The 12,627-nt window shown below is 47.9% G+C and overlaps 1 protein-coding gene across 4 annotated transcripts; it reads right to left on the minus strand.

Moving 5' to 3' along the window:
- Positions 1–282: 282 nt before the first annotated feature.
- Znf2 (zinc finger protein 2) lies at positions 283–12,569 on the minus strand. 4 transcript variants are annotated; one of them, XM_063229969.1, is made up of 6 exons: positions 12,442–12,557; positions 11,722–11,905; positions 5,742–5,935; positions 4,868–4,994; positions 2,663–2,776; positions 283–2,221 (listed from the first exon to the last, which is right to left on the minus strand). In XM_063229969.1, exons 3-6 carry the CDS (start codon positions 5,772–5,774, stop codon positions 1,224–1,226), a joined length of 1,272 nt encoding a protein of 423 aa, XP_063086039.1. In that variant the 5' UTR covers positions 5,775–5,935; positions 11,722–11,905; positions 12,442–12,557; the 3' UTR covers positions 283–1,223. The 4 variants fall into 4 exon arrangements, with proteins under 4 accessions (XP_063086039.1, XP_063086040.1, XP_023421588.1 ...); XM_063229970.1 differs by lacking the exon at positions 12,442–12,557 and adding an exon at positions 12,283–12,430; XM_023565820.2 differs by lacking the exon at positions 11,722–11,905 and having other exon boundaries at positions 12,442–12,569.
- Positions 12,570–12,627: the final 58 nt, after the last annotated feature.

Genomic DNA, 12,627 nt, shown 5'->3' on the forward strand with positions numbered 1-12,627 from the left:
CAGTTCCTCTAGCTTTCACTTCCTTCTTCACAGTGACTTTGGAAGCTGAATATTCTAAATGATGAGAATGGAATGAGAATGACAAATATCAGACAGGATGTCTGGCACAGATTTTTATTTGGGGGTTTCCTAGTTACTGTACCTCTTTAGTGATGAAGAGGGAACAATTAGAATTTGGAGCTGATTACTGCGCCATGGGGCTTGGGATAATAAAGCTTCAGGTAGGGGTGTGAAAATTCAGACAGGAAATGAAGAGGTGTTTCAAATGGAGAGAACCGGGTATTCATTCAGATAAATATTTATTGAGCACTATTTGCAAGGCACTGTGCAAGACACAAAGTCCTGTAAGTCATACTTCCAAGTGCTTACAATCTAGTTAAAGAGCTAACATATACACATAAATTATAAAACAAAACTCATAGCATGATGAAGAGAACAGACTTTGAAAGAGACTAACTGGAGCCCTGGTTTCACCTTTCACTACCGTGTCACCTTGAGCCAGTAATTCCATCTCTTACACCTTAGTGTGCTCATCTGTAGAATGCAGCCAGCAACAGCGCCTATGTCACAGAGCTGGTGAGAGGATTGAACAGTCTTGTCCTTGGCAAGTTCTTAGCTGAGTGTTTACCCCACAACAAGTGCTCGATACATGTTAATGATCGCTAGAAATATTAAGAATTCTAAAATCTGGGGCACACAAGAACAAGGCCAGTGCCCAGAAAAGCTTCAAGAAAGAGGGACTAACAACTACAAAAACAACTTAGTGTGAAAAAACAGTTGCTGTGGTGTAATTGTGCCTTTCCCCTCTTGCTGTAGCCTCCAGTTGTTTAAAGTGCAGTACTGCCTAGAGCCCAGGTTCTGACAGTAGGTGTCTCTGAGGACCCCCTCCTACATCTTCCCTATTTCTGACAACCTCACCAAAAATTTTGTTTTGTAGTGCTGGTTATTAAACCCAGGGCCTTGCACATGCTGGATAAGTGCTCTACCACTGAGCTACATCCCCACCCCTCTCCAGATATTTGACTCTATAGAGTCATTTCCTACTTGCATACCCCACATCAGTTCTACAACACAGTAGGTACAGAGTGTTTATTCAAACACTGTGGAACAGAGGCCAGGCAGGATGGGAGCCCGAGTGCAAACGCTGGGCCTGGGTGTGACAGAGGAGACCTGGTCTTAGGTGTGTACAGAGCTCCTTGGTGTGACTCAAGCTCCCACCCAGCTCAGTCTACCCTCTGTTTGGCGTAACGCCGTTGATGCTGAATGACTGAGGATTTCGAGCTGAATACTTTCCCACACACACTGCATTCAAAGGGCTTCTCCCCCGTGTGAACCCGCTGATGCCGCGTGAGCCGGCACCTCTGGCTGAAGGCCTTGCCGCACTCGCTGCACTCATAGGGCTTGTCGCCCGTGTGGATCTTCTGGTGCTGTGTGAGGGATGAGCGGTCGAAGAACGCTTTGCTGCACTCGTTACACTGGTAGCGCGGCTCCCCCGCGTGAGCTTTCTGGTGCCTGTTCAGTGACGAGACTCCATAGAAGGCTTTCCCACACTCGCTGCATTCATACGGCTTCCTGCCCGTGTGGATGAGCTGGTGCCGAGTGAGAATGCTTTTCTGGCTAAAGGCCTTTCCACACTGGTGGCACTCGTAAGGACTCTCTCCAGTGTGGATTCTCTGGTGCCGAGTGAGGGACGACCGGTCGAAGAAGGCTTTCCCACACTCGCTGCACTTGAAGGGCTTCTCGCCCGTGTGGATGCGCTGGTGCACAGTGAGCGAGGATCGGTCAAAGAAGGCTTTGCCGCACGCTCCGCACTCGTAGGGGCTCTCCCCAGTGTGCGACATCAAGTGTCGGCTCAGGCTGCTCCTGTGTCTGAAGGCCTTCCCGCACTCGGGACAGTCATAGGGCTTCTCCCCAGTGTGTGTCCTCTGATGCCGGACGAGAGAAGAGTGGTCAAAAAAGGTCTTCCCGCAGGCACTGCATTCCTGGTCTCGGTCTTTCTCGAGGACCTTCCGGGGTGGGGCTGGCCCTCGTTGCAGGCTTTTGTCCTGGGAAGGGGGCTTCTTACAAGTCTCCACGGCAGGGCTTTCCTCTTCTGCCCCCTCTGGTACTTGAGCTTCAAGTCTGGGACACAGAGGACTTTGCCTGCCGAGGCTGGGGTTCAGGGTTCCTTCTGGGTTTTCTTCTTTGGAGGCATCTTGAGTCTCTGGCTTGGTCTCCCAATCTGGAACAAACAAAAACATGCAGTTTGTTCTTTGGGCCAGGAGAGAGAATGGCAAGAAGAGACAAGATGAATCTGTGAGAGTAATGTAGGGTTGCAGCACTGCATGCGCCCACAAAATCTAGAGAAGGTTCGAGATGGGGGAGGGAAGATGAAGAGGGCAGCGAGGGGATCTGGCGCAGACATCTCTGCACACAGGAGAATCAGGAGAGGAAGCTAGAGGAGAGGGTGGTGACCAGCAGGAATATCACAGTGCAAGCGGGCACCAGGACAGACATGGTGAACACAGATGAGCTCGTCGAGGGGTAGAGAAAAACAGTGCAAGCTGCTGGGTGATCTAAAACAAGCACTCAAACAAAAAGGTAGCACCCCGTGTTTCCTCCCTGCACCACACCCCAAGACATAACCAGATAAAACTGCCCTGGCTCATTCACATCCAATTACCTAGAAAGATAATCAGTGGACATTCTTTCTCCTCAGGTCCTTGAAGACCCTCTATCCATGGCTTGTCCCCTCGCTTCAACTGAAAAATCACATCAGGTGGAGGGACTGGAAGTCCTGCTCAGGGAAACAGAAATAAGCCAGGTGGCTACCTTTGCCTGAAATATATTCACCATTCAAAGCTTAATCCTGGCCTCTGCATCTATCAGAGAGAAAGCACAAGGGGCAGAAAGCACAAGCTGGGAGGGCAGGACACTGCAGAGGATCCTCTGAGGGGAGGTCAGGACTGAGGTTCTACAACAAGAGCCACTCGGCCAGAGCATTGACAAAATAAATCTACTGGGATTCACATGGAACAGTGGGACGCCCCCTGGCTGGGCACTGTGGTGGGGCAGGTCCTTGGATCAGGGGAGGGGAGGGAAAAAAAAGATGATTTTAAGCAAAAACCATAATGGCCTCACGCTTGTTTATTTATTTACAGTCTGTGTTATGCTTTGACTGAAACAAGCAGGAGAATTACAAACAGATACAAGTAAAAAGTAAAATCAAATCCCAGCACTCAGGAGGCTGAGATAGGAGGGCAGTTGCAAGTTTGAGATCAGCCTGGGCTGCAAAGTGAGCTCACAGCCAGCCTGAACTGCACAGTGAGACTTCTCTCAAAAGGCAAAAATAAAAAAAAATAGGAAAAAGGAAAATCAGCTTTCATATATTGTATTCATTTTCTTCTTTCCACTCATTCTGATACTGAAAGATACCTATAGATATATTCTGCTAAACCAGATAATGAAATAATACTGTTTTGTAAGCTGCTTTTTTCATATAAGAATAAATTAAAATAGGGGCTAGGGATTTAGCTCAGCACTATAAGCGCCTGCCTTGCAAGCAGGTGGTCGTGAGTTCGATCCCTGGTACCGATAAAAATGAAAAAGACAAAAAAAAAAAAAAAAGAACATTAAAAAAAAAGAATAAAATAATTTTAATTAGCATAGATCTATATTACCATTTTACTGGCTGCATGATAGTACACTATGTGGAATAATATAATTAATGATTCCCCTAGCAAGCGTCTTTAATGTTTGCTGCTAACATACAATGGTATAATGACTTTTCATGCCCCGTGGACTGCTAATCCTGTTATTTCATTAGGACTGATTCCTGGAAGTAAACCTATCCATTTCTAGTCATAGATATAAAAAACAGAACGCTCCTGGAAATAGGCTAGAGCTCCTTTGTATGGGGGCTCTGGGGTCCCAGATACCTGAGTTCAAATCATCTTTCTACCTCAGGCTCACACCTCTGTGCTTGCCTCTGCCCCCCCCCCCCTTTTTTTGGTCTTTCTCAGTACTAGGGATTGAACTCATGACCACACACTTGCAAGGCAGGCGCTCATACCGCTGAGCTAAATCCCCAGCCCCAGACTCTGGAAGCTCCTGAGAAGTCCTCACTACCTGCAGGGGCCTAGCTTCACTTCCAACACCTGACATCAGTTGCTCTTAACTGCCTCTTTGTCATGCACAAATTGCTGTCACCATGAGCACCTCTATGGGATCACTCTGACTGTCCTTAAATACTCAAAATCAAGCTCATTTCTGGTGACCTATGCAGACACAGGCTCCTGTGATCACACTCGTACACACCCCTCTTTTGAAAAAGGATCATTCTGGGGCTGGGGATTTAGCTCAGTGGCATAAGTGCCTGACTTGCAAGCAGGCAGTCGTGAGTTCGATCCCCCGTACCGATAAAAAGGAAAAAGACAAAAAAAAAAAAAAAAAGGATCATTCTTTCCCCTCCTTCCAAGGAGTAGAAACCTCCCCACTACAAGATGGCCTTTTGCCTACAACTTAGTCCTTCTGATACTGCTGAGGGCATCACCCGACTGGCAGGTCAGGAGAAAACCTGGGCATTTGTAACTCTTCTGGCTGCCTTCTCTGGACGGCCAGCTCTCTGCAGCCAGCGCTGTGTCTGGCGGGGCCAGCTGCTGAGGGAGGGGACCAGTGGTGAGCAGCACTGCTCAGGGCTGGGGTTGGGTCTAGGGCCAGGGACAGCACTTGGAAGCCCAGTGCGGGGCCCATGGTAGCCACATCCACTGATTCTTTTATCTCATCTGTCAGTGGCTCAGAACTCAGGTAGGGGGAGACGTCCCAATGTCTCAGGCGCTCAGCCCACACAATGCAGGACAGGCTGTGACTCCTGCTGGAGTCCCCTTACCCAGCGAGACAATGCTCTCATAGTTCTCCAGCATCACTGCCTTGTACAGCGCCCTCTGCATGGGGACCAGGTGCCGCCACTCTTCATCTGTGAAGACCACAGCCACATCCTCGAATGTCACAGATTCCTGGAAACACAACCAGCTTCCCCTTACTTGTGAACATATCCCTTTACTCCCAAATTGTGCCGTATATTTTACAGAAACAAGAAATAAACATACTTTGATGTAATCAAAGTATAATTATAAAAATAAAGAGCATAAATACTATAGTATTATCTAATTTACCAACTTATTTATTTTTTTACAAATCATTAGAATAACGATGTTGTTTAGATTATCTCTGGGGTCCCTTAACTTCACTTAAAGGTCTGTGATGATGCTGTAAGCCTGCATCCTTACTCCATGACTCCCTGGAAGTTGTGGGCCAGAACAGGGACCTGAAGACGTCCTGCCTTGTAATGGAGCAAGCAGCCCAGAAGGGCTGTCTCCAGCCTCACTGAGGCGCTGTAAGCATGTATCCCATTCCCCAGCCTAACCCTGACCCCTGCGGCTTACTCTCAGTCTGCTCATGGATATGCTAGTCAGGACCAGAACCAACCCACTGCTCCCCAAACTTGTCCAGTTGGACCCATACACTGGCTGCTAGGCAAAATCACTGAGAGCAAAGACTGCAGGTGATGGAGCAGTGGGCGCATGCTTAAGGCAAGAGAAGGGTCACCGAAAGTACCTTGGTCACATGGGAAATACCCCTGGGGGAAGGGGAGCCCTTCAACTGCCTGGGAGGGCGGGACCAGAAGCTCCAGCACAGAGAAAGCTAAGTGGGGCCTTCTGGACGCTGACAAAGTATTCCAGAAACACTGAAATTCACCTCACCTGGCATGTGGCAGGTACAGACACAACAGCCATCCCCTCCTGGGTGCTCGCTGGCTAGGGAAGGGCAGAGTCTGAAGGAGGCAGAGGTGTGGCGAGAAGGAAGGTGTGAGAAAGGCCAGTCTGGTAGTCTTCTGACCATGAAGCAAGAACTCTCCATGTGTCACTGAGCGAAGATCTGTCCCATTTCCAGTACCCTGCAAAGGGGTACATAAAGTAAAGCAAGGCCCAGAGCAACCCTGGCTCCCCCCGAGATGGAGCCAAAGGCTGAGGATATTGCAAGTTAGATCACCATGATCCTTGGGTCAGAGTTCTGCTCCTAGGAGTCAGAACACGTTAGGATTCATATTCTACTTACACACTCACATTTCACATTGTCTTGTATGTATAATCACTGGTCCAAAAACATGAGAAAATCTTTAAATGACTACATGGACAAGACATGTCAATGAAACCTGGGTCTCCTCAAAGGCAAAATACCCCACTCACAGCCATTGCTAAGGAAGCAGCCCCATCTCATATTGCTTGACCCTATGCTCCATCCTGCAGCCCACTGACCAGGGCACAGGCGGGCAACACAGACACAGACTGAGATGTGATCTGAAGTAGAATCTTTCCTCAGGACAGGAACTAAGAAATGTCTAGATGGCAAGCAGGTGGGGAGCTGAAAGGGTGTCATGAGGTCCTGCGGCAGCCTTGAGGATCAGGGTAGCCAACTTTAGAGGGAGCAGAACCTATGCTGCGGGAGGCTCCAGACAGAGACAAGTCATTCATAGTCAGACAAGAACCAGGCCAGGGCCAGCAGCTCAGTCACATCAGTGGGGGAAGAAATGAGGGACAGACCCTGCTCTCTTTCCTCACCTAGAACTGTGTGGGCTCTGGTCTCCCTGCAGACCGGGATTTCCACAGGGCTGCAGCCCTGCTGGACTGTGTAAATCCTTTGCTTCAGTTGGTTGGGGACTCTCACTGCCTCATGATTGAGTCTGATTAAATGACAGAAGGAAGCCAGCACTTCCGGGACTCCCTAGCAGCTGGGGATAGTGAGGTCCTGGAAAGGAGGTGGGAAAGGTGTGTGTGGGGCTCACAGGGCACATTCCTGCAGTCAAGGGAATATGTTCTCTAGTCCTCATGGTTCATTCATCCATCTATGGAACCAGCATTGCTCAGCACCAACCACTTCTGTATGGCATAAAAAGTCAATATGCTGTCCTTGTCCTCTAGAAGCAATCACTTCATATTGTAAGAGACGGGTAAACGGAGTGGGTAAATGCTGCAAAAAGAAACACAAGGGGAACTGTGAGGGCAGCCCAGGGGCCCCGGACCCAGACAGGAAGGAAGGAAGGAAGGAAGGAAGGAAGGAAGGAGCGATGGGGAACACTGCAGTTTGCTTGGCAGAAATGTAATCTAAGGTAATTTTGATTTGGGGGAAGAGATGGAATGTTCTAGGCAGGAAAGACCTTGAGTTTTTAAAAAATATGGATTTTTTTTTTGTCTTTTTCATTTTTATCGGTACCAGGGATCGAACTCATGACTGCCTGCTTGCAAGGCAGGTGCTTATGCCGCTGAGCTAAATCCCCAGCCCCCAAAATACGGATTGTTATATGAAAAGGATTAAGGACCAAAATCGGAAGCTCAAACATCCAGGCTGTGAGCAGCGCTGAGGAGGGTGAGGCTGCAGGAGCAGGCAGAGGCCAAACAGTCCCACAAGCACAGGAGCGGCAACTTCAGCACAGGTGTGGCTTCATCAGCTCTGAGCTTTAGGACGGGTGCTGTGGCTTGTAGCAGGGGCCTTGAAACAGGCACCCTTGTTTCTTGCGGAGATTCAGCCTCGGGAGATAATGGAAGGACAGACACAAAGCTTTTAAGTAATCACCAACACTAACCCTTATTAAAGGCTGTGCGCTAGGCAACTTCCTAAGCACATCCATATGTGTTATCTCACTTAATCTTTATAATTACTGCAAAGATGTGAAATATCCTAAACATCTAAAACAGAAGATCTGATTAAATAATGACACATATAATGAAACACTACTAAACTTCAGGCTAATACCATTAACAACCAGCACTTACTAAGCATTTGCCCTTTACTGGGTACTGTGCTAAGTGCTTTTATGAGATTAGTTCCATCCTCATAATCCTCATCCTCATAAAAAAGACAAGTAGTAATTTACAGAAACGAGGAAATGTAGGCTTTATTAGAGGCTGTGGTAGAATCCGAGCCCAGGTTTGCCTGATCGCTATTAATTCTATGCTATTATGATTTATTTTCAGGGAAAGATTAGCCAGGAGGACAGAAGACCAATGGATGTGAACAGAAAATCCTCAAACACAAAAGAGCATCTAGGGAAGGCTAACACATGACTGGGGAGGCATGACAACCCACTAGAGAAAGGATCACCACGGACCAGCTGCAAGCGTGGTCCACATTTATCCATGGGCTAACAAATAAACTGAGACGTTAGTACGGACACACGCACGGCCATTGCAGTCCCCAACTTGTAAGAATTTAGCAGAACCCGCACTTCCTATTTTGTGTGTGTGTTGATCTTTTCCCAGGCTGGCCACAAGCTGTGTGACGCCCCTGTGACACTGGGTACCAGCTCCCAGCTGCAGTTCTGGGCACCCACACGAAGAGGGAGACAGTGACATTCTGCAGCGTGCTGCACTGCTCAGCGGTCACATGCAGCAGCCTGGGGGTGTTAAATGCATTTTTGATGTATGATATTTTCAATTTATGATGGATTTTTCAGGACATGATCCCACCCTGAATATCATTATAGACTAAAATGAGTTAAGAGTCTCATGTTAACAACAGAGAAAAAGCACAAAAACATCATTACTGAACAAAAAAGTTTGAGAATGTCTTTTTTTTTTTTTTTTTTTTTTGGTATTTTTTGATACAGGATCTCACTATGCAATTTAGGCTGGCCTTGAGCTCACTGTGTAGCCCAGACTGATCTCAAACTCACAACAATCCTCCTGTTTCAGCCTCCCAAGTGTTGGGATTATAGGCATAGAATGTCTTATTGTATGACATTTATATAAAATCAAAGATATCTGCAAAAATATATATGAAACAGGGCTGGAGATTTAGCTCAGCAGCATAAGCACCTGCCTGGCAAGCACAAGGTCATGAGTTTGACCCCTGCTACCAAGACAAACAAACAAACAAACCAAAAATATACATATATATGACAATAAGTATCCAAAATTATGTATTGATCTCAGAAGAGAAGAAAATGAAGTTAGGGATACACAGGAGAATTCAACTTTGACTTTAATGTTTGTTTTCTTGAAAAAATTTTTCACAAAATATTAAGTGAAGAATACAGTCTTTTATATGACATATTTGTGCATACTCACATGTATAGAAAAAAGACTTACAATGTAATGGGATTTGAGTAATGGCATGACAAGTTATTTTTATTTAACTTCTTATGGTTCTTTATTTCTCTTGATTGCTTACATAAGAGTACACAAACCAGAAGTTAGTGGTACACTCCTGTAATCCCAGCACTCTGGAGGCCGAGGCAGGTGGATCACTGAGAGTTCGAGGCCAGCCTGAACTGTGCAGAGACCTCATCTCAAAAAAAAAAAAAAAAAAGTGTACACATTACAGTGGTATCCAGGAAGAACAGGAAGAAGAGTGCACACAGAAACGCTGCAGCATGCCTGAGACTGCGTTCCTGGGAAGTTCTGCTTTCAAGGCTGAGCTTTAGCTGGCAAGGAGAGACTTTGATTTTGAAAGGGAAGAGTGTACGACTCCACCTCAACTATTTACACAAGCAACGTGGTTTGATGAGCATCTGCTTTCCCGCTGGAGGGGCTTGAACTTGAACTTGGTGTGTGTCAGGCAGTGGCTGCCACCTGCCCAGTCCTCAATGAAGATCTTGAACACTGTCTCTGCGGTGCTTCCCCAGGCAGAGACATCACACACACTGCCGTGCTTTGGGTGGCAGAGCAGGAGTGTGTTCTGCATGCCCTCCTGTGGGAGGTAGGAAACCACGCAAACCCATACACAGAGTCTTCCCGACTCCACCTGCATCCTTGCAGGACTGTTGTCATGACTTTAGCCATGAGGACAACTACAGGCTGACTCCTAGTCCTTCTTGTGAATCCCTGAATGAAACCTGGTGATGATCCTGGGTACCACTGCCCAAAGTGGCCACACTGCTGAGATGTTGTGGCAGGATGGGACTGGAGGGCAAGGGTAGAGGCCGGTGAGGATAACTAAGTAAGCAAGAAATGATGAAGAACTGAGTGAAAGTAATGACTGCAGAAATGAAGAGAAGGGAGCACACTATTGAGACACTAAGAACAGCTAGGCATGGTGGTGCACACATGTAATCCCAGCACACAGGAGGCTGAGGCAGGAGGACTGTCATGAGTTCCAGGCCAGTCAGCGCTGCATAGTGAGTTCAAGGCCAGCTTGAAATACACAGCAAGACTCTGTCTCAAGCAAACAAACAAGAATAGACAGGAGATGATCAGAAGGAGAGTCTTAAGGAATGGGAGAACAAGGATGACTTAGGGTCACTAACCTGAACAAGAGACGTAGGAATGAAGAGAAAGCTAACAAGGATATTCTGGGACACAGAATTTGAGCCAATCCCAGTGTGTGTGTGTGTGTGTGTGTGTGTGTGTGTGTGCAATCAAAACCAATCCTTGCACACCCTCACAACCTTGAATAAGAAAATGCAGTTTGTTTTAGCTTCCAGTGGCCAAGTAAACAACAAATTTTATTATTGCTACTTAATAAAATAACTTGAATTTTGAAAGACCCATGAGTTTCAGATTCAAAATCAAAAAGCAAATACCTTGCAGAATGGGTGAAATAGAAAGGCAGTGTTTATAGACATACATTATGGATATATATACTTTATCTATTTTTTTGTTTGTCTATTTTTTGAGACAAGGTCTCACTATGTAATGCAGGCCTGCCTTGAACTCACTTATGTAGCCCAAGCTGGCCTTGAACTCAGAGCAATCCTCCTGCCTCAGCCTCCTGAATGCTGGGATTATAGGCCTGCACCACCACACTCAGAAATATATACTTTATCTAGTCATGCAAATATGAAAAAGTAACCTAGGGCGAGGGAGTAAACCAAGTAATTGCAGAAACAGGAATCAGACACACCAGATAAGAATGACTGAGTACCTGCAGCCATGCAGGACAGCTACAACACGTGCTCCTACCAGCAAACCAACCTGACTCTGAGGATCATTGCAACTTCGAGACCGGCCTGGGCTACAGAAGTGAGCTCAAGGCCAGCCTAAACTGCCACAGTGAGACCCATAGCTCATCTTGTCCATAGCTCATCTTGGTACAGTGTTCTGCTGGTACAAAGGGCTACCTCAGGAGGTCCACCCCATCCAGGGCTGTTTCCCACCTTTACAAAGACGGCTCCAAAGTCCAAGCTCAACTCCTCTTCCAAACCCTACCTTGCATTTCCAAGCGACTATATGTTTTGCAAAAGCACTCTGCCACCACCTCAAACCAACTTCCTCTCAACCCCATCAACTCCTCTGCTTTACATGCCGTTTTTCTTTTTTTGGTATTGGGAATTGAACTTAGGACCTCACACTGACAGACAGGAATTGTGCTGATGAGCTGTGTATCATCAGCTCTACATTTCTTTTTTTGATACAAGGTCTCACTAAGTAGTCCAGACTGGCCTTGAACTCACTATGGAGCCCAGGCTAGTACCCAAATCATGGTGATTCTCCTGCCTCAGCCTCCCACATGCTGGGATTACAGGCCTGTGCCACCACACCCGGCTGCCATACATTTCTATAAGATGTTTATGATTCCCAGTAGTCCCAAATCCAAACTCTTACTTCACTCTTTCCTTCCGAATCTAGTCACCAGGTCCTTTTGGTTCTTCTGCAGGGTCATTTGCATCTTTTCCCTACCATTAACACCATCAAAATTCAGGTCATAAACAGCCTCCTTCCAAACTACTCCACATTCTTCACTTACCCCCTGCCATTGGTTCCCTCCTCTCTCTGCAGAATAGGACCTCTAGAATAACCATCCAGGAAGTTTTACTCCAGGCTGCGCACGGATCAGGTGCAGAAGATCCACCCGGATGACGGCTGTGCTCCGACTGAGGCTCTGTGCCCCGGCCTCAGTTTCCGCCCTTGTCTTCCGTTATTCCTTGACACTGCACGCCAGGAAAAACATCTCCCTCCCAAGTCTGCCTATCGCTCTGCTACTTCCTCAGCCTCCCACCCTCCCCATCCGATCCTCTCTTCTGCGCCGGCACGGAGGGCCTGGCAGGGAGCTCAGTGAAGCTTTGTCTGGGCACTTTTCTGGGTAAGGGGGAGGGACCCGCGTGGCGGGCCACCCAGATTTAATGTCAGTCCTACCCACGTTCACACATCGTGGGGAAAAGGAACCGGAGAAGCGAGGCAGCCCCGACTTCCCACCTGAAAGTTCGGAACCCCGCACGCGAGTCGTGCACACCACAAGCTCACGCCGACAGTGCCCGCGCCCCCACGGAACACGGGCACACGCCGGGGGACAACTTTCCCTCCGCACCCCTCGGAGCCGGGACGTCGCCGCACACGCTCTGCAGGCTGGGTGCGTCCGCGTCATCCCGTCCTGCTCCCACAGCTCCTCCCCCATGTCACCAACGTCCCCTTCTTTGGGCCGCTGTGCTCACTGGACTCCTGGAAGACACAGACCCGAAACCCTCACCTCCGGCACAGAGTGCTGGGGACCCGGAAAGACCGTGCCTCTTCAGATCTGAAAAGCAATGCGCCTGCGCAGAGGTCTTTGGCAGCCGTGCTCCCAATCAATGCGCTGTCTTCGAACGGACTCCATTTCCCAGAAATTCTTGCGCCCGGCTCGCTTCAAAGTGACGTTGAACTCTGCGCAGGCGCG

The sequence above is a fragment of the Cavia porcellus genome, unplaced genomic scaffold (assembly GCF_034190915.1).
Source record: "Cavia porcellus strain 051 isolate PalLab524CR breed Dunkin Hartley unplaced genomic scaffold, mCavPor4.1 scaffold_18, whole genome shotgun sequence".
Lineage (NCBI taxonomy): Eukaryota > Metazoa > Chordata > Mammalia > Rodentia > Caviidae > Cavia > Cavia porcellus.